The following is a 23,354-nucleotide window of genomic DNA, read 5'->3' on the forward strand; positions in this document are numbered from 1 at the left end:
AAAACTGAAGCATTATAGGTTGACACCTGCTTATCGCGCGCGCTAATTAATAATAAGAAATTGTTCATTAGCGCATGCGTTAACTTGTGCCAATTTTATTTCTTTGCTAAATCCTAACCGCGAGCTAACGACCAAAAAACAACTATTTTCCTTTTAACATTTTATCTTCATGTTCTATCATTTGAATGCGTTTCGTATTTCCAGGTATTGTAATAGATAATGGATATTAATAGGTTTCACGGTTATCTAGTCTGATTTCAAGAACTTTAAGGTGTAACAGAAATCCTGTTCTAGGACTTATACAGAAAATAATAAATCCCCCTTTATTTAATTACACGACCATCTCCCTGTACGTACTTTGTAAACACAAAATCAGAATGCGTAAAGAAGCATTCTACAACTTCCGTGACTTTTAAAACTTGCCGATAGACCCAACTAAAAAAAATTCTTTTACTGCGATAAAATAAATCTTCAAAGAAAATTCTTATCCTGTTTACAAGGGTTAAATAATTCTTCCATGTAAAAATGACATATTTAAAAGAATTAAATAATAAATAACAATAACAACTAATATATGAAATTATACATCTTGGCAAAATAATACGCTAAAAAAAAGTAGAGGAAAAACAAGTATATTATATCAGGTTGGCTCAGGACACTCGACTGGGAACAACACTCACAAAAAATTAGCGAAGGGAATTTTCAATTGAACACTTATCTTGGTTCAAAACAGTTAAAAGTTCACAAGCAATTTTTTTTCTTTTGCAAAGACAATGACCCAAGCTGGGGTGTTTAAAAATCTACCTAAAAACGGTAAACATAATTTTTTAAGTAAAAAAGCGCTTGCTGATAGATTTAAATTATAAATAAAAAACATTTGAATTTTGTGTCATCTAAAAATATCTCGTAAGGTAAAAACATTACACATCTTCATCGGATATATTTCTCGTGTTATGTATGATAAAGACCGAAATTGATAATTGCTAGAAGAAAGAATGACCTTCGAATGAGCATATACATTTACTATCTCCTGGCACTAAAAGCATATCAAATTCCTAAGAGCTAGGAGACTGGCATATCAATCGTAGATTACTAGCCTATGTTAATAACGTGTGACAATTGCTTTAAAAAACTACGCTTTGTTAAAGACTCAACAGTTCAATACCTTCGAAATCGAGACAACGAACACAAATGACATAAAATGCACAACTTAAAACGGAAACAGACAAATAAACTAACAGAAGAGAAAGGATAAACATCAATCTGAAACAGTATAAGGCCAACAAAAACAGTATAGCTACAAGGATAGTTTTCTCATTTTTAAAAAATTATTTTAAAAAGTTAATATTTGTAAAAAAAAATTAGTGGTACCTAATAAATAAATCTTAAGAAACCAACGGTTCGCTTTTTTAGTAAACCGCACACTTAAAACTTTAAATATGTTGAAGGGCGGAAGGGTGGCGAGTGGCAGAAGGGTGGTAAGTGGCGGAAGGGTGGCGAGTGGTAGAAGGGTGGCGAGTGGTAGAAGGGTGACGAGTGGTAGAAGGATGGTGAGTGGCGGAAGGGTGACGAGCAGCGGAATGGGAATACCTTAACTTCAGAATTTATGGTTTTTGTGGTTCAACAAATAAATTTGATTTGATTCGTACGCTGATTTAAAGCAGAACGGTATGTTTCATCAAGTTGATCAGAATCTTGAATTTTTTCACCGTGCAAAATATTCCGGTTGTTGTAAAACGCCCTTACAGTTAATCCACCATTACTTTAGCCCTTTGTATTTTAAATTTATTCAGCAGAATTTAACCTTTGGTCCAAAAAAAAACGATAACATAAAAAAATGGGCGCATGTAATGTATATGCGTACTGTAAATTCATGAATTACCGCCCCTTAAGTAGCGCCTTCCTTAACAAAAAAATATTTTAATAAAAGTCCTAAAGCTGTTTTCAAATGTGAAATTTGTGAGCTTATTGGTAAATTGTCAAAATTTATTAAAATGTTTCTTGCCGTTAACACTGTAAATTGTGCAAATTCATGTTTTTAAAAAATAATCTTCAGCTTAAACTAAAAAACACTTTTAGTAACATCCCTGTAGGATTAGCGCCCACCGCCCTTAAAAAGGCAAAAAATCAAAGAAACAACTTCGAGCGCTAAGTATAAGCACTTTGTCGAATTTTCAGTACACATTTAGTTTTAGAGATGCTTCAAGTCGCGTAGTTATTTACAATATGTAAAATTACATTCTTTTTTTTTATTTACAATATATACAGAAAAATATCTAGAGAGAGAAAAATTGCTCAAAATTGCGAAGGAAATTTCGTGTCAAATTCATAAAAGATATGTTAAAATTCTGCACAGATACTGTGATCTAGTCACGTACAGGAGAGATGCTAGAAGCCACATTAACTTAGCGTGTTGTGCACATCCGCGCTAGCATATTCGATCTCCTCCGATGCCGAACTCACTAAAACGAAAACAAAAGAGCGCTCTTTCTGTATAACAAGTTTTTAAGAATTAAAAAAGGGACCTAGGTTAATAACTTTAGAATACATAAATTGACAATCTCCAATTTCGTAATACAAATGACGTTACAAAAATAAAATGACCCCACATCTTTATTTACTAACAGCTCTGTTGTAACAAGACGACTACAACACAACAGATAATTATATTGTTCTCAAAGTCAAAAAAACATGCCGTGCATATGTCAAGTTTACAGATCCCAGTTTCTTCCTGCTTCAGGCTTCATGTTGTATACTAGCCTAGTTAATTAAGATTTCTTCGACGATATAAAAATTCAGTCTCTCTGAAACGAAAGCTTAAAGGCAAACGGATGTGTCAGAACAAATCGCTAAAAATCTACCATTCAACACAAATTTTTTCATAGAGCAAACCCTGGATAAAAAATCAACCAATGAGAACGAAGCAGGCGTGGTCACATTTTACCGTCGCAACAGGGCTATTCACGTAAAACAAGGGATTTCCTAAAAATGACCACGTGAGTTTAACTATTCTGATTTCCTGGTTTAAGAAAAATAAAGTTGGGTTTTCTGACTAGTTGTGTACGTGCACACCATCACGCGAAAAAACTAAATAGCTATTTTTAGCCCTACGAGATAAGCGAGGCAGTTGCGCATGCTTTCAAGGAAGGATGGGCTTAATCGAGGAAGAGCAGGTTACCCAACCAAAAACTAAGCAATACCAAACACATTTTTTAGCAATGTGCACAAAAATAATTTCATCACATATACGGAAATAGATACATACAAGATAAAAATTTGTAAACTATGGTAAATATTTTATACAGAAATTTGGTCAGGTATAACGAGACCAGCAAATTTGTAGTTTCCGAGTTTTTTGAGGAGTAAACAAATATTGCGCCGCAAAGAGAGAGTTCACGACTGTTTACAAGTTTTAAAAAAAGAATTCAAAAAAACTTACCACACAAACTGCTTAGATATTTACATTTAGAACATGCACTTGATGCTTGACTAAAAAAAAAAGAATCATAAGAAAATAAAACAACAATTCCTTGTAAAAAGTATGCGAAGGGTTTTAAAATCTTCATTCGAATCATTTCTTTACTTCTCTCCCACTTTTTGTTAAAAAGCAAATGTTACTCCTTATCCGACCTAATTTCTGTTATTTTACCATGACCATGTACTGCGCTTTTGCTTGAAAAAACAGCTCTGTGATAAAAAAGGCAAAATTACAATGCTATTAGCATTGTGATTTTGCCTGTTTACATCCATTTCCCTTGACTTACGCAGACACCACATGACACGATAATAATACACATTTCCATGCAAAAAAAACTTTTCGTTATAAACCATTTCCACTTACAAAAACCGATAAACTAATTTCACCAGATAATTCTAAAAATTGTATTGCTATGACTCTAACAAGAAATAGTTTTTCAACACAACCGGGTATTTGGCTTACCTTTGGTTGCAAGAACATGATGAATCTAGATAAAGCATCTCCCTAGTTGTGGATGAGCTGCTACCACCTCTAACAATCCTGCTTTTGCGCGGTATTTTTAACATTGTTAACAACTAAAGAAAAACAAAGTTTATGCAGTTCTAAGGCTGCAAATGGTTGTTATACTTATACTAACATCCAAGGCTACTTCAAATAATTAAAAAAAAATCGATAATTGGACAAATCAATATTAAGGAGCATCTATATTTACTCTCCAACTCAGAGATGGCAAAAAAGCAGTCTCCCTTTCCAAGATAAGTCCAGGTTAAAAAAAAATCGGCATAAATCACATCCTATAATTGCCTGTGTTTATTTCTTGCCTAACTGGGAGTAACTGTCAAAGGAACTGTCTTGTGAGTTAACGTATTCATAGAAAACTAGATAGCGGCCCGTAGATAAATCAACGGGTTCTGCCGTCCTTTATATACCACATTTTGTGTGTCTCGCTACTTGCAGTACCATTTGGAGAAAGACAGATGACGGCTAATATTATAAAGAGACGAAAACTGTGACTGGAAAGAAAATCGCTTAAAATAACTATGTTATAATTATCTGAAATCACGACAACGGGAACTATCGAAATGATGTTGTTATCATAGACGCCACATAACCTTGCTACTGTGATTTAAACTCGTTCACGCAAAAATCATCCGTCACCAGCTTGATATAATTATTAGCGAAAACATGCAAAGATAAAAAAGAAATAAAAATTAACCTACCTTATCCCTTGCAAACCATGATGATCCTAAAAAATAAAATAGTTTGATTGAGTGTCCAACCTTTTGCTGCAGATGACAATGATTTATACACTCCGAATCCAACATAAAAACTTACTGTCTCTTGGCTTTGCATGATTCTCAGTTTTTTGTTTATCCAATGTGAACATGTTAGGGGAGGTTTCTAGTTGTTTCAGTCTTTGTGTATACAAATAATCATTCTTTTCGTTGTGATCCTTCTTACATAAGCGTTTGTACGGTTCTTTTACGATACATACTACGATGAAAGCTAATAAAAAAATTGCAGAAACAGTAAGTCCCACCACAATGCCAGAGACATACGAAGAGTTAGTTTCCACAGTGGACTCAGCTGCAAATCCCGACGGTAGTGGTCCAATTTCTAAATTAAAAAACAACTTCTCAGAGAAACAATAAAGGTGTTTTTTGCTGCTAACAAGGCAAAAAAAGTTGACATAGATACTTTAATAATCCAACTAACACGGATGTCATTCAGGAAGGCATTCAGGATGTGCTTCTAGCGAAAAACATTAAAAAGTAACACCACCCACCTTCTGTAGTTATATATGCTGGTTTTCCTTTGCCAGCCGAATTAACAGCTCGCACAGCAATGTTAACCTTAACTTTACCAGACCTGGTTATGATGGCAGGAGATCTGATCCATTCATCTTGTTGTTGCTCCATGATAACATGATAAAAGTTAGGGGCGAAAGGAAAGTTCGCTGAGTTTGTGCTTTTGTCTAACGTGCTGATGTCGTACGAATACACACCGTCGCCCACATATAAGGGTTGTTTCCAGTTTACACGAATGTAAGTTTTCTTCTGGCTTTTGTGATAAAATATACCACATTTCAGCTCACGTGGTTCAGATGGTTCTATAGGTAACGAAACCAAATAAATTACTTACCAGACCTTGTTAAATAATTTTCGGATTACATTATATGATTTGGGCCACGGAAATTTAATTTTAAGCAAACAAAAACAAGATAATCCTTAGGCACGATCAAAACAAATAAGACCTAAAAATGGTTTTAATAAAAGGCTGTAAACAGAAAAAGGGTTATGGAAAGATTAAAATTCAAAGGTTTTCCGCCAACAAAGATGAATAATTGGTCACCTATCCTGGTTTTTTTAAAATTCAAAGGTTTTCCGCCAACAAAGATGAATATTCGGTCACCTATCCTGGTTTTTTTAAAATTCAAAGGTTTTCTGCCAACAAATATGAATATTTGGTCACCTATCCTGGCTTTTTTAAAATTCAAAGGTTTTCCGCCAACAAAGATGAATATTCGGTCACCTATCCTGGTTTTTTTAAAATTCAAAGGTTTTCCGCCAACAAAGATGAATATTTGGTCACCTATCCCGGTTTTTTTAAAATTCAAAGGTTTTCCGCCAACAAAGATGAATATTTGGTCACCTATCCTGGTTTTTTTAAAATTCAAAGGTTTTCCGCCAACAAAGATGAATATTCGGTCACCTATCCTGGTTTTTTTAAAATTCAAAGGTTTTCCGCCAACAAAGATGAATATTCGGTCACCTATCCCGGTTTTTTTAAAATTCAAAGGTTTTCCGCCAACAAAGATGAATATTTGGTCACCTATCCTGGTTTTTTTAAAATTCAAAGGTTTTCCGCCAACAAAGATGAATATTCGGTCACCTATCCTGGTTTTTTTAAAATTCAAAGGTTTTCCGCCAACAAAGATGAATATCCGGTCACCTATCCTGTTTTTTTTAAAATTCAAAGGTTTTCCGCCAACAAAGATAAATATTCGGTCACCTATCCCGGTTTTTTTAAAATTCAAAGGTTTTCCGCCAACAAAGATGAATATTCGGTCACCTATCCTGGTTTTCAGTTTATGTTGTCCTGATTATTAAACAGTTGTATCGTCAGCTAGTCTTATTTTAAGGTTTTTCCAAAGTCTGACAGACACTAACATAAGTTTTTATCTATTATTACTACATAAACTTACTGTGAACTTTCGTTCTGCATGATATAAACCCTGCCTCAAGGAAGATGACGTTCTTAAGATGAACGTTATTTGCTTCCACACGAACTGCATACCAAACATCTGTTAAATTATGTATGACTATGTGTGTATTTGTAGTGTTATGCTTTACTTCCATGTCTGTCTTTTCGCTTTTAATTTTTATAATATAATCCGTGATGTGAACTTCCGTTGCAGGTGGCTTCCAGGAAATAATGAGGCTGTCTGTGTGTGTGCTCAAGCATGTTAAACTAGATGGCATTGGCACAAGGTCGCAGCTGAACAAATTGCAACGGAAATGTTTTTTCATGTTGAACTTTTCATGTAGAAGCACACTAGCTCGTCTTCCCAACCACAGTCGACCCTGTTGGTTCTCCGTATTCCATTGCAAAATGGGAGCTATAGAGAACCTATGGAGTTGTTTTACAGATAAACCATGAACGCTATAAGTTCTGTTATCTCTGTCAACATCAACGGTTTTGACTGATTTCCAATAATCTGTATATGGTATTGTAATGTAAAATATTCGAAATCCTGTGACACTTTCATTCATATTGGATAGAGTCCATTTCAGCACTGCGAATCGTTCCCCAGTTAAGTAATTATCCCAATAAATATTAACCTTAATGTCATTCGAATCTAAACAATAATAGCTAAATATTAAATTAAAATATTATTATTAAATGAAAATATTAAATGGAATTTATAAAATATTGTGTCTGCTTACTCAGCAAAAGTGAAGAGTACGGATCTGATAACTTACTCAAACAAAACAACTAGTTAATTTCCCTAAAGTAATTTCCCCTGTGAAAGGAAAAATAAAAATTGATAAAATGCAATTTCACATGGGTAATATGAATTGGGATAATTTAATGTCCATCTCATTCATTACTGGATAGATTCGATTTCAAATGTTATTTCTCACATCAACAAACTTTTTTTCTTTTTTAACTAAATCTTTTAAATTTTTCCAAACGTTTAAAAGCATCGTTTTATTTTTTTTTTATAAAAGGAACAATACTATGCTTAAAAGAAAAACTATGAGGGCAAACATCCTTTCTCAGAACTTGTGAATATAAACTTACTTTTTTTGGTGAGGGAACAGAGTTTGCTTTGCACCTCAAAATAATATTTTTTCATACAAAATTGCTTCAAATTTTAGGTTACCTTGTAAAATTCCAGATTGCATTTTTTGCCTTGTAATATTACTACCGCCCATATCAGCTGCCAATAAAACATATGCAAGTAAAATCCCATTTAAAGTTTAGTGAAAATATATATAAGGTGCTTAAATTTATACGGGCTTAACCAAACCACTACAAACAAAAAAAACACACCTAAATTCTCTGTCAGTTTTTTCCCAAGTACATATACTTCACTCATTGGACTTGCACCACAACCATTTGTAGCCACTATCCAAATCTTGTAGGTCATGTTACTATTCAAAGCAATTATTGCTGATGTTTCATCTGCGCCATAATGATAGATTTTCGTTCCGTTGCTCTTGTCGAAAATATTTTGACAGAAAACTGTATAATTTCTGATAATACCATGAGCATACTTCAAAGGAATAGGTTTCCAACTGAGCTTTACAAACTGTAAAATAAAGTAGTCAAAAGAATATATCTGTGCTTTTTTATTCAGTATCCATTTTGTTGGCACACAACCCTCCTCTTTACGCACACACCTATACAGTGAGTCACTAAAGTTGCATGCATATGAAATAGAACTAGACTTAAACAATAAAATATGGTAGCCGACAGATATCAGATTTTTTAGAAACCAGTGAGTTATTTTTCAAATTCGTTAAAAAATATGAGCTAAATGGCTTTTACTTGTTCTAATAAGATAATGAATTGAATAAAGTAAATAACTTCCACTCTTTTTAATGGTGTGAATGCACATTCAATTAGAATTCCTGAGCTTATGCACAATCATGCATCTATCTTTCAACTCTGCTCACACACAAAACTGAATTCTTTAATTCTACAGTTAGGGTAAATGTAACACCACTCTACACAATTGAAGCTTTTGGTGATAAATATTTTTAAACTTCTTACATGTTCTTCCGTGTACATTGGTCTCTTCAACGTTGGTCCATACAACGGTGCTGATTCCATCATGGTACTATTTTTCTCTACGCAATCTTTAATGTCTTGTTGTTTTGTGTAAAAGGTACAGACAGTAAATGTGTATCGAATTCCACCATGTAGATTAATAACATACTCAGTCTTCGGAGAAAAACCATCCCAGACCTCCCCGTCTGTTTTTTGCCAATACACTCGATAATAAATTAATCTTTGCTTTAGCAGTTTATTTGTTGGTGACAACCATGTTAATCTAACTTTGTTTGGTGACAATTTGAATATTGTTAAATTTCTCGGAGCAAATGCTGAAATAAAATTTGCTTCCTATACAATCATTATACAACATGCAACCTTTTCCAGGAAAAAAAACCCTTTATATTTGCTAAACAAAACTTAAGTTTGTTTAATACTTTCCCATTTCATAAAAACAATGTTTGCTTTGCGTATGATGCCTCAATGTTGAAAAAAATTAAAAAAGGCAAAAATTTCTACCTGAACTTTCAACAGTCAAATAAAATTCCTTTGACTCAGCAAAACGACTGTTTTGAATGATGCATTGATATATCCCAGCATGCTGCAACTGGATATTGGATATAGTAAGCCATGAACCAGAGAATTTCCAATGGTTGCTTTCTGAAACCTTGGCTGCATTATGATACCAAATAATTGTAGCATTGAATAAGCCAGTGGAATTACAGCCAAATGACAACTGACTGTCAATTTTGGCATTAACACGAGAAAAGCCATTGTGATCTAAGTCTGAATGTTCTAAACACCAATGCATTCACTATTAAAAACAAAGAAGAGAAAAAATTGGGAAATTAAAAAAAATACTTAAAGTAAACTCATAAGCACCAGTAGGAAATTTTAACACACTTCATCATGATGCTGCTAATTTCCTTAGCCCATTAAGTGTTTCTTATTTTTTGTCATAAGCACACACACACACTAAAGACAATTCTGTTAGGACACATTTAAAATATGTTCAGAAAAAAATATATATATTTAAAAGGGTGCAAGCCTAAATTATATTTTTATAATACCATTTTTATGTTTAGTCAGAATGGTAGAAAAGAACAAATTATATACCTTTTAAGCCTATGTTAAATTCTTTTCTCCACCTTTTTTGTGCAATTTCTACTTCGCAAATGTACCTCCCTTTGTCAGTGTCTTTAAAGTTCACCCACGTATGAGTTACATATGCAATACTTTCGGCCACTTTTATTTCCATATCATTTTGTAATTTTAACAAATGTACAACAGTATCAGGTGGCAGTCCATTAGTTAAGCAGGTTGCAGTGACATTCTGATTGATGAATACCATCTGATATGGTGATACAATTGTGGTCAATGATAACAATCCACTAGCTATAAGGAAAAAGTATATCTCTAAATGGTGATACAGCTTAAACAATCAAATTCTTCTTTTTTCACAATTGAAATGAACTGCTAGATTATACTAAACATCCTTTTTCAACCTTTATCATTTTAATAGTGTGAAAACAACCAATAATAAGAACAATTTCTACTTGCCACTAATCCTTCCTAATTGTGCCAGCAAAATAGAATGTTGACCATAAAACATTTTAGGACTCAGACTTCAATGTTATCAGTACGTTGTATTTACTATGTATAACTTTAAAAAATTAGGCTGAAAGGAAAAGTTGCAAAAGAATTACTTACATGTGGTAATATTAAGAAATACACTTTTACTTTTTTGTTTAATACTGGATTTTTTCCATGTATATTGGCATGAATAGGATCCAACATCAGAGGATAGTACTTCTTTAATAAAGAGATATCCACCCCTTACAAGGATCCGACTGTTCAGTTCTAATGACTCTCCATTCTTTAACCACTGAAACTCTAAGTGTTCTGTGATGTTTACAGCATGATCAATGCAAAGGAACAGTACTGTTCCTTTTTTCAAAGCTGTGTGTGATGATAGGGAAAAATCTGGCAGCACTAAACATGACAGTGTAAAAAGCATTAAAATCCAATAACTTTTACTGTTTTGTGTGCAAATATGTTTGTTTTAGTCTCTGATATTACACTAATACATTTGATGGTGTTGTAGTTTAGTGGTTATCACTCTCGTACTTTGTGCGGTAGACTGGGGTTTGATTCCCCTTGACAGCGATTCCATATGGGCAATTGAATATTACCATAGCCCCGGGTTAACCCAAGCCATGTGAGGGAAATTGGGGAGATGGCACACTGTGTGGGCCGTTGGATGTTGCAGGGAGTTGTCTGGAAGAGTTCTGACCCCAATTGAGTTTTCGTAGCTCAAAAGCGAGCATTAAATACTCTAGGACTCCCCATCAAAGCCATGGCCCCTCCTGGAAATAATAGACAGGGTATATCCCTTGATATTAGTGAGGCTACCATGTAAAATATGCATATATCTATATACATATCTATCTATCTATTTTTGTGTCTGTCTATCCAACTGTTTGTTTGCACCCCCTCCCTGTTTGTAATGCACAAACTTGAGTTATTGATGAGAGAATCAAAATATCTCATTCATTCAACAAAAATTCAGAACAGCCTTAGAACATGGCCAGTCTTAGCAAAAATTCAAAGGTGAAAGATAGAAAAAATGATGATATATTTAAATTTCTTAAGACATATGGATGTGCATATCTCAGCCTTAACTGTAATGGATTTGTGCAATGTTTGTATTATTTAATGTATTATCAGTTTTAGGGGTTTAATTAGTTTTTTATTATTATTAAATGTCCTAAATGTCTGATTAAAAAGGAATGATTAACATAAATGTCATCCTGACCAAATTGCAAGTAAAAACAACTATAAAACCATAATTTTTCCCATAGTCAAACATCACTATTCTTTTTTTCGCATTTAATTTTTTTTCAGGGGGAAAACCTAAAAACTGCTGGAACAATTTATAAAATAAAATAAAGTGCTTTTACAGTGCAATCATGTAAAGCAGAAAATTAAGGACTGTAGCTGACAGGTATATACATCATTGATTATAACAAGTGATTTATGTACACAATCTGTTTTTTAATGGTTTGTAATTGACATCTAATTAAGCAGTCATTTTAAAGTCTTATACAAATCAAATTTTAAAAATTATGTACATTCTTTTGCTATTCTCTACTTAATTTTTAATATCAAAATAATTAGGCATGTTTGCTATGCATTGTATGTATTTATATTTTGTTTGAACTTTTTCAATAGCCTTACTGAACATATTAAAATTTAAAAAATTAAAAAATTCTAAAATATACATACACAGTATATAAAACATTAAATGTGTTTCCCAGACGTTTTTATTTTATTACATTTTCTTGCATAAATTCAGTGAATATATAATTTCTAACGCAATAATTTAAACTCTTATTGAGAAAGATGCAGCTTAATCATTTAAAATGGGGCACCAAACCTTTCAAAAAAATGCATATATGTTATTTGCATAATTGTATGGAACTTTAAAATGATACAGGAAGATTTAAAATCATAGATAACCCAAAACAAGGTTAAAAGGTTGCAGCATCCATCTGAATATAATTAAAAAATAAATTTATGATTTTTAAGGGCTTTTAAAGCCTTTCTTTAAACTAAATGTTGTTGCAGAACCATGTAGATTTGAAATCGTTTTTAGTTTTTAGTTTAGATATTTCTTTAATTTACACTTATATACATATCTTAAGTGTGACTTGGCATACCCATATACCCTTAAAAAATTCCCTAGTGTCTTATTAATAGAATAAATAGGATACTTATTAATACAGGATGCATATTAAGTTAGATAAAATACAAATTTGTTTATCAAAGTTAAAATTTAACTTTCATAAAAGTCACCAACACCACAACAGTAAGAGCATAATTTCCCTTTTATGTAAACTCAGCAGCATGTCTGGAAACCTTTGTAACTGTTTAGGGAGTTTTTTAGAAATTGTTTGCATATTGGTCTTCCATAAAAAACAATGTAAACCCTTTCAACTGACATGAAAAGAGACTTTTGAGGTCCTGTACACTTTTATTTTGCTAACTTGTCACACAAGAACATTTAAAATCTGATCAATCTTCACATATATACAAACAAAAAAACTCTGTTGCCACTTGTTTTTTTTAAGAAATTACTTTTTAAAATCATTATGTTTTTCTGCTACCTTGAGAAATTGAATTAAAAAAAGGCTAAAATCAGAAATGGTATCTTGATACACAAGAAAAAATTATTAGGGAAATTTTTGATAAAAAAATTTTGAAATGACAAAAAATTTTGAAAATCCACTCAGACAGAACAACAGTGGAAAATAAAGTTGACTTTAAATTATTTTGTCAGCCCACAACCTGCACATATCAAAAAATCTGTGGATCATTCAGATCATGTGTTTTGTAAGACATTTAGATTATTACTATAAAAGAGGGAACTTCAAAATACTCTTGAATACAGGATATAATATTAAATTTCTAAAATAAATAAATAAGTTATGTCCCTCAACATATAATAGACAAGAAAGTTCACATGTGGCTGTTTTCTCTTTTTTTCTTTTTCAAAAAATTGTTTATATCTTATCTCCTGACCTCTTCTGGTTTTGTATATATGTTTTTACAAATTTGGTTCCTTTCAAATATATACACAATATTTAAACCTCACCTGCTGTATAAACCCTACATGGGATACTTCTTATACTTAATGTTTTGTATGTGACAATGCAAACATAAGAACCAATCTGGTCATCAGGTCGATATGAATTAAGCACTAAGTTGGTGTCATTAATGTAAAAACCATTGGTGGCGTGTAAATCATATTCATCTTTTTTCCAATTCACGATTATCTACAAATGAAAAATTTTTCCTGATTCATTCTGAATTGGTTTCTATACCATAAAAGGTTTTATTTTAAATTTTATAAGATTCAGTTGACACATATCCTGGTGATACCAGTAGACATTGTAAACATACAAAGAATGTAACAAAACTTTATACCTTTTCGGTGCAATTTATACATTCAAAATAGCAAGGAATGATAACTCTTTCCTTTTCTACTGCATAAATTTCCAATGGTGGTTGCTTTATAAATCGTGGCACAGTTTCAATATACGAATCTTGAAAGCTTGATAACACATAGTCTAGAGTAAAATATTTGGTTTATCAGCTAATGTAGTTGCAAATAAATATATAGATAATTGGCATATGTATATACATAAAAGAAAAAGTGAAGCTTTGCAAATAAAAACTTAACAAAAATAAGCTTAATAGGATATAATATATATATTGCTGGAAGAAAAACAAGAATTAACACATTACTGCTAAAACTTGTGACAAGACATTAATACAATTTCATAGTTAGCTGATATAAAATAGAAAATCAAATAAGCTTATTTAACATTTCTTTTGAAAATCAGCTGAGAGGAGGGGGTTGTGGCGGGCTTATATTTACTTCTCTAGCTAGCTAGCTAGCAAGGTTGCATTCTTAGAGAATTTTTTAGCTACTAATAGCTAGCTATACAAAAGGCAAGCAGTGCAATGGCTTTACTTATCCGGATAGAGCTTGCACTTTAACATCACTTTGTTGTTGGCTGTCGTACAGTCAGCTATTAGCGTTTAAATGTATTGTCAAGTAACTAAGTTTATTTTGTATATAAATAGTAAAACTACATAGGACTTACCTGCGTAAATATACACGTAGAATGAAATAGCAATCAATACAGTATGACGCATGGCATAATAATTGATGGACGAAGTTTTTCTGCACAAAGACACGCTGGACTACTAGGTTAGACTTAATGAAAACATGTTTTGGCCAGATAGCTAACTGCGTTTAATATTGATAGGTGCAGTACCGAAGTCGATGTTACTTGCCAGTAAGTTATATTTGGCCAATCAAATTCATTAAAAAACCACTTAACATGACTTTGAACAAGATCAAAAACAAAGAAGGAAGTGAATTTCCAGGAAATGATCGGACGATATAAAAAAGCTGTGTTAACATGATAATGGATTAAATTCCAGTTTTAAAAGAAGCATATCGCGATGCGCTTATATTTCAAATTCTCGTTAATTTTTGACATATTATAAAATTAAAATCAAGACCCTGTTCAACGACTATAAAAACGGGTAAATGCAATTTAGGGGTAAGAAATTTAACAATATAAGCCAACGGCTTATTTTAGTTAAATTAAATGCTGAATTTACAGGGCCGCAAATCAACAAGGCCAGGCACTTTTTTCCTAGAGAGATTAAACAATCGAAAAGGAAGTAAAAAAAAAAATATAAAAAAAAGATTAAATAGTCCTAAAAATGATGCTTGCATGTTCTCATTTTGTTCTCAATAACTTGTGATATCTTATTTAACTTCAACCTTATTCCCAGACGCATTTTGTCTTGTTGATGAAGTTGATATAGTGGCGAAAATTGTTGGTAACTCCGTAATAACGACTCAGAGGCCACAAGACCCTGGGGACGAGGTAGATTTTACTTATAAATTAAGTTACTATAACACATCACGCGACGTCCCTGCGCAAAGGGATCGCTAAGATCATACTCAAGTACTATTAATCATGCACAATACAGTGTATTTATTTATAGATTTCTCTTGATGTCATAAGTTGAGAAATTTTGTTTCTTGTTTGTTTTCTTGTTTTGATTGCTTTTAACAACCTCGTTCCCAGTGCACTTTGCCTTGGTGATGAAGTATTAAAAATTCTAGAAAGAGAAAACAAAAAAGTTTTGGAGAAAATGAATTTCATAGTAAATACTAACAGTATGAATTATATATATATGGAAAGAAATTTTGAATAACATATGAACATTAGAACAGGCTTTATTGTATTTTAAATTTTATAAGAGTTTGACTGTAATATTCAACTATAGTAAACCAATTTTCACAGCAGTTTCTTTGTGTAGTCATGTTATGCTACTAATAGAGGCAGTTGTACTTGGTGTATAAACTTGAAAAATGCATGATTCCATAGATTTTGATGTTGAATTCAAATATGTTAGTCATTTTTGCTGAAAATGATCAGAAAATGCCAAGCATGTTAACCCAGATCCAAGAATAATCCATAAATTTAGCACTGCACCCTGTCCTTCTTAGTTTTGATTTAAAAATAGAAAAATTTGTGTGCAATTGGAGTACCCAGCTCTTCTCAAAGAATTTCTAACACGTTCTCAACAAAATCACCTACTTGGAAAATATTAGCCATTTAAATATGTCGTTATAAACATATAGCTATGTGGTGTGGGATAAGTAAAACTGTCTCATCAGGTTGTCACGTTAGCTAGATACCTCATGAATTTTAATGGAAACAAAATTTTCATAACATTTTCTAAATTTAAGCCTTTTCCAAATATTAAACAATCAAGCTAAGCCAGATCAATAGAGTAAAGTTAGTAATATTCTGACAATTTTGTTTTTATCGACAAAAAAAAGTTTTTTTGATGCTGTGCCTTTTTTCGCCCGCCTAAATCTTGCTTTTAAGGCGAGCGTTGATTATTATTACAACCTACTAGTTTTATTTATAGCAAAAAAATAAAAATCTGCTATTTCACCGATATGGAGCAAAATTAAGCGATTAGGGCAAGAAGAACCTTCTAAATTATATATATATAATCTTTTATATAATTTATATAATAATATAAATTTGAAAGCCATATTTACTGTTTCTCATGAAAATATGTAACCAAAGAGCCTATAATAATAATAGTAATATATATTTTACGTGACTGCAAAGAATAACCCTTAAGTCTTTAGACAACTTTATGATTGTTTCCACTGGAGGCAACTGGAGGGTATATTATTATTTATTCATGCAAAGTTCTAATATTATAAATAAAATATGGTACATTTCAATTTTATTTGTATAGATTTGGATATTTATTGAAAAATGAAAGTTTAGATATGAGTCATCAGTTGTATATGTGTTCATTTAACTTTGTTTTAAACAGCTGTCGATATTTTGAAAAACTGTGTGCAAACTATAATGGAACTTATTTCTTTCACTTTTGAAAACAGGTTTTGAACATACTAAAAAGTTGCCATAATTTTGCAGTGTAAATATATAATATTTTCTTTCAAAGAAATAAACAAGGCAATGCAATTGCAAAACTTAAAGCTGAAGTCACGTCCTCGAGATAATTTAGGTAGCTTCTTATGTAGCTAGAAAAATTACAAAACTATAGTGTTTCATGGCAGAAAAAAGATTCAATATTTACAAACGTGCACGTGATAGAATGAACGTAATTGTAATCGCGTACGTGATCGCGGACGTGATGAAATGAAACTGATTGGAATAAGCCTTTTTCAATATCTCCTTTTCATGATCAGCCATAGTAACAAAAAAGCACAAGGATTGCATGAAAACGAGGATAGTTTAGATAAATTTCAGAACGCAAGTTTGTTTACTTGCAAACTGACATGCAGATCCCACGTCATGGGGTCAACAGCAAAAAAATTAAGAGGTCTGGGATGAGTTAATAAGTTCCATTTTGGCATTTTATCATATTCATTTCACTTTTATAATATCTATGTATTGATAAATTTGAATGCACATTCCCCTAACAGGTCTAAAATTACTGATGACAAAAAATTTTCTATTACGTAGATATGACCAACCTCGTCCCCAGGGCATCGTGTATCTTTTCTGACCCTCGGACAGCGAATCTTTTAGAAAAAGGTAAGATTTTAATTAATCTATTGCTTCCGTCTAGGTCCGTAAAAAGACGTACAACACGACAGTCTCACTCCCTGAAAAGAAAGCTACAAGGATTTGCACTGAAATACTAAATGAAGTATTGCCCGCATTGATATTAGGTGTATGGTCTAAATCAAATAATGTATGAACAAGTAAATAACCAAGACAAAAACACTTCTGATTTTAGAGCCACTTTGACTCCAGAGATTATTGTAGACATGAAGGGGTAGCAAAGTTATATTTTACAATATGTAGAGAAAATAGAAAAGGGCAATGCAGTTAAGGTTACTGTAAAGGAAAAAAATTTTTGTTTTAGGTTTTTTGCAAAAAATTCATGACATATAGAAAAAAAAATTCTCTTTCGAATGACATATTCTATATTCCATGAAAATAGTTGGAACATCCCTTTTTTCTGGAAAAAGCCTTTTCAGAGGTGTTATATCCTTCACACCTTCGAGAAAATATGTGCAAAATGAGTTGAGCATATTTTTTGTAAACATTATGCATGATATGAAACTTCCGTATAAATATATGCATAATAATATTTTTTAGATAGTTTACTTTTAGCATCGATATATATATAAATGTTGTCGTATAAAAACTCATTAAAAAAAAATCAAAGTTAAGGAGTATGCATATAAGCTTTTTCTTGTAACCCTGACTTCTGTCTGTTAATAATTCTGAACGCGTGCACGCATATTCAGCATAAAGAAAAAGATCGCACTTCTATCATCTTTCTGCATACTCAGTTCACACATTTTCATAACACCTACGAAAATCTTTAAAAACAAATATCTCGTTAGTAAATTTTTGCATACATGCCTTTACGTTTGTGGTCTCTTTTTCCGAAAGCTTCCTATTAGCTCATTAAAATTTTTGGTAATAGAAAGCTGAATAAATTATGCACAGAAGGTTCCCGGATTTTTTTGTATAAATTACTGATTAGCGAATTATGACGACAGAAAGAAAAAAATATGCATTTTTTTGAATGATTATATATAATTACAAATAATTTCATAACGACGTTGTTACAAAAAAAAAACGGGAACCTTTTTGAGTTTAATTTAGGTTGAATGTAATACTGCAAAAACGAAACGTCTGCGACCACGCGTTCGGAAAAAGAAGCCATTTTAAAACGTACGGTGAAAAAAATATGGTGTGTGTTTAATTCATTATATTTTCTTTTTGGAAAATTAACATCTCACGAAAATAACACCATCAAAAAAGTCTTCCATCAAACATTAGGAAACAAAAAAAAAATTAAAAAAATATAAAAGTATTGATAAATTATAAGGGTTTTTCTGAGACTACTCATCAAGTGAGTTTTTTCCTTTACAGTAACCTTAAAGGCAATGCTTCTTATATCTTAGTCATTTTACCTACTTCTCTTTGAGTGCTTTCCTATAAACCCCAAGTAAACTACTGTTAATCAGGTCTTTGAAATAACTTCTAAGCGCAAATTCTAGCTGTGCAACCTTTCGTCACGTCCAGTAAATAGCCAAAAACAAAGTTTCTACTCAATAATTACCTTCCAGTTTATTTGCTATGTCAAGCTTTGATATTTTCCAGTAGTTTTTTTAGGTTGTGCTGTGAAGGTGTAAAAGGTTGTACTTATTCGAATATTCATTTACGACAAGTTTTATTTGATCGTGCCTGGTCAAGAATTAAGAGAACTGTTTTCGTTTTTTAAGTTATTGAAAACTAAAATAATTTACATGTGTTTAAAATTTATACTACGTTTAAACTGATGCTAATATATCCGTTCTTATGAGTCATGTTACTTAAAATAGAAACTTTTCCGGTTACACACGTTTTTCAAAAATTATCCGTTTTCAGGTACAATTTTGATGAAAACGGATAAATTTGAAAACGCAAACTAATCTGAAAAAGTTTTTTCCATTTTCGTTCAGTTTTTCATTTTCAAACATTTTTACATTGTGTAAACACATGAAAACGGGATTTTTATGAAATTATACTACGTATGAATAGGGTTTATAAGCAAAAAATGATCATTTATTGGTAAAAAAACCTTACGAAGAGCATGGATTCGTTTAGAAAGTTGTTACGATATTTTTCTTACACTTTTCTTTCTTCTTGTGCGTCTGCCCTGTTGAACTTGATGTTAATGTGTGTGATTATGAGGGACAGACAACTGCAAATGAAAACTAATAAACGATTGTTGTCTTTTGATTGCTTTCTGTTGAATAAACGAGTCAATGGTAAAAAAAGGCAATCAAGAAGATGCTGGGTAAAAACAGGGCGAACATCAGCTTGATGGGAAAACTTTATGAACGGTTCTGTTCCAGCTTCTGATTGGAAAGAAAACATAAGAATTTCACAAACTAGCTTCACAGAACTTTGTAACATGCTTCAACCCTTCTTGTTAAAGAATCTTCTCAAATGAGACAACCAATTTCAGTATAAACACAATTGCTGCTTTTTTATACTATATATTAGTGACGAAGAAAGATATAGAAAGATTGCAAACGCTTTTGGAATATCTAGAGCATCAATTTCGATTCTTGTTCAAAAAGTTTTACAAACCATTGTTGAACAACATTTGGTGCAGAAATAATAAAGCTTCCAGAGAGTGTAGAAGAGGTAGAAGACCTTACGCATAATTTTTTTGATGCTCATGGATTTCCTTAATGATTTGGGGGCAATAAGAACCCAGAGAGCACTACACTGATTACATAAACCGTAAGGGATATTCTTCAATTAAGATACAGGCTACTTGCGACTACAATTATTTTTTTATGGATGTAGTTGTCAAGGTAGTGTTCATGATTCAAGAATCTTTTTGAATTCGACGTTAAATGAAAAGCTCAAAAATTGTGATATCCCCCCTTGAGGGTGGTTGTATGAAATCCAGGGTTGTGTATTTTGCTGATTCATAAGCATCACACTGGTCATCATTTGGATAGAATTAGACATTAATTTTGTGAACGCTTCCTTGTTATTTTGCATGTCTTACATAGACTTTGCCAATTCTACATCTTGCTTATGTGCTTTATAACTTTTTTCTTCGTGTTAGGCTGTTCTTGAGATATTGAAATTAGGTGTTGGTCAAGTGGAATTTTCTTGGTAATTTTTTTGTTCCTCCTTTAAGCATCGCTTTCATTATTTCACGAGATGATGCAATCTCGCACACTGCTGGTGTTAATGATGTTGGTTCACTTTCATCAGCACTACTTTCTTCATCAGTCAAAAACCCTGTGTCCATCGAATCTATCTTATGATAGATTAAAGATGAGCTTTCTCCAACTATTGATTCCTCGCTTTGATTTGAAACAACGGTTTCTACCCCTGACTTCATTGACTCAGTAGCTGGAGAACCTGACCAAATTTAAGAATATATATCGAAAAATGTTGCAACAACCCGTCCTCCAACACTTTGTATGCCTTCATCGAGGGCTTTTCGGTATTTCACACGGATTCCTTTTATTTTTGTGCTCACTTTGTCCTTTATAAATTCGCTTTTCTCATGAGGAAACACCTCTTTTTTTCTTCCTCTGGAATAGAGGAAACAAAGTTTTTCCTAATGATGTCATACTTATCCTTGATACTTCCCCAATCAGTTCCATCGTATATTTTTTTTGTTTTCAAAGTTTAGTACGGTTTCAATAAGTAGTTGAACCTCCTTGTCCGTCCAAACAAGGTTTCAGAGGCTCTTTTTCCACTAATTTTTTCTTTCTTTTATGAAGGCATGTTTTCACTCATTATACAACGAAACATTTTTATGAATTATAATATATTCATTACAGTTTGAGTATAATTTTACACTTCAAACGCAAATCTATGAGTCAGTAATCCTTGATCTTTAATATTTGTGTTTTTGTACGAAAACGGAATTCTTGGTTGAAAACGGAAAAGTCGCATCAGTGTAAAGGTAGTATTAAATGTGCTGAAGTAAAATGATAAAATGAATTTAATACCCAATCTGTTTTTTTTACAGACAGTAGTTGTCTTTTGCTGCTGCCTCCAAAAGATACTTGTGGCCTACATTTGACTGAGCAATACCCTGCACCCTCCTTAGGTGGGAGACTCGAGTGTCAAAGTCGGTACGATTTAACCTTGGAATAGAGAGAGACCTGAAAGCGCTAAACATTTCAAGCAGTGGGAGCAAAAAGACAATTATGGCAACGTTTGATAATGTAATTTTCTCTATTCTAAATATCTTATTATATATAAACATAATAAGATAAAAGGCTTGTTATTACTACACTCCATTATGTCCGTATGAGGTTGTAGAATGTGGCGGTATTGGGTACGAGATGTCTAGATCCAGCTCAGGTGTTACCTTGTAACATTACCCTCCCAATTTGGGGATTTTTATAAAAGAAAAGGGTGGTGTTTTACAAATGATGCGTACCATATCTAGTGAATAATATATTTATGCTCAACGCAAAAAAAGAATCAAACAATAAAAGCACGTTAAGTGGGACGCCGGATAAGTACATGGGCTTTCGTTAATTGGACCCTTTTTACGATCCCTTCGACAAAAAAATTCAATTAAGTGGGACATCAAAGCAATGGCTCGAATGAAGAAAGAATAAAAACACACTGTTGACCGAGTTAAACAAAAGCTTTTGTTTCTCTCTGAAAGCCATGAACTGTGAGGGAATCAATTGGTTGATGATGACAACGATGATGGAGATGACTCTCAATTAGAAGAAGTTTGTGATGTTTTGATTAAACTAAGTATAGCTACGAAAGTACGTGCCGCAGTTGATACCTTGATGAATTATTAAATGACATTAGATCAATCAAGCTGCAAGAGCCCACCATTAAAGCGTCAAGAATCATTGAGATAGACATAAGTTGTAAACAACAAAAGAAAATGACCGACATTTTTACTTATTCTGAAATAGATATTCTGTTATTATTTCATTTGGTTTTCTGTAACGGTTGCAGTTTTTAGGCTTTTTTCACCGAAAATATGCGGTCAATAAAAACCATCTTTGTACTTTTAGTAATTATATATTCCCCTTAATATTCTCTAATGGAAAGGTTAATATAACTAAGAAATCCATTTTAGAAAAATTTCGACAATTGGGGCATTTAAAGCCTTTTTTATAAAGTCCCAGTAGGGGGGAGATACGGTTAAGTGAGACATTTGTAAAGTGGGTCACATTTCCACGGTCCCTTGTGAGTTACACTTGAGTTACACTTAACGCGGGTGTACTGTACTTACACATAGTTACGGAACGCAGTAAAACAATAAAACCAATATTGAAGCTCCATTCACATGTCATGTACGTAATTTTTACGTAATTACATAAGGGCTCATTCATTCTTTTACGTTACGTAAAATCTTTACGAGCATGTGGCATGTTTAACGGAAAGTACGTAAACTTTTACGAAGTTTCGTAAATGCTGACGTAGATTCTCTCACAAAAAAAACTTTTGTTTGGCAATGAGCTATTGGGCGTCAAAGCGTTGCGGGCACACGAAGAATGATCTTGAAGCATCTCTGTTCTGAGTTGACTCCATATGCATATTTCCACTTTCCATCAGACGATTTTAAAGATTTTGTGAGAAGAACACAGGGGAAAGCAATTGGAGAGTACATACATTAAACATTTTTTCGCAAACATATTTTAAAACTATTTCTTAAGTTCTTTCAGTGAAGAAAACGTTTTATTTCCTTATCCCTAGCTTATCTTAAAACTAATAATTCATTGCCCAAAAGTTCTAAATGTTAACCATCGTAAATTACACGGTGGGGCTCGGGGCATTGTAACCTGACCAGCCCGACGTTCAGGAAACCATCCAAGAAAAAACAAGAACAAAAGTTTTTCTTTCATTATCTCTCAAGCTCAAGCTCAAGCGTTGAGTTTGACAGAAACAGACGTGGTATTGATTTAATCTTTTTATGCGAAAGCTTTGGAGATTTTTTTTTC

At 32.5% G+C, this 23,354-nt stretch overlaps 1 protein-coding gene across 1 annotated transcript; it reads right to left on the bottom strand.

Moving 5' to 3' along the window:
• Positions 1 to 445: 445 nt before the first annotated feature.
• On the bottom strand, positions 446 to 14,737 carry LOC130641951 (uncharacterized). The gene is made up of 15 exons (XM_057448983.1): positions 14,428 to 14,737; positions 13,745 to 13,887; positions 13,413 to 13,593; positions 10,469 to 10,750; positions 9,875 to 10,153; positions 9,278 to 9,553; positions 8,759 to 9,090; positions 8,036 to 8,294; positions 6,684 to 7,337; positions 5,265 to 5,588; positions 4,814 to 5,095; positions 4,699 to 4,724; positions 3,941 to 4,053; positions 3,440 to 3,489; positions 446 to 2,462 (listed from the first exon to the last, which is right to left on the bottom strand). Exons 1-15 carry the CDS (start codon positions 14,477 to 14,479, stop codon positions 2,401 to 2,403), a joined length of 3,315 nt encoding a protein of 1,104 aa, XP_057304966.1. The 5' UTR covers positions 14,480 to 14,737; the 3' UTR covers positions 446 to 2,400.
• Between the last annotated feature and the right edge of the window lie 8,617 nt (positions 14,738 to 23,354).

The sequence above is a fragment of the Hydractinia symbiolongicarpus genome, chromosome 4 (assembly GCF_029227915.1).
Source record: "Hydractinia symbiolongicarpus strain clone_291-10 chromosome 4, HSymV2.1, whole genome shotgun sequence".
In the NCBI taxonomy this organism is placed as follows: domain Eukaryota; kingdom Metazoa; phylum Cnidaria; class Hydrozoa; order Anthoathecata; family Hydractiniidae; genus Hydractinia; species Hydractinia symbiolongicarpus.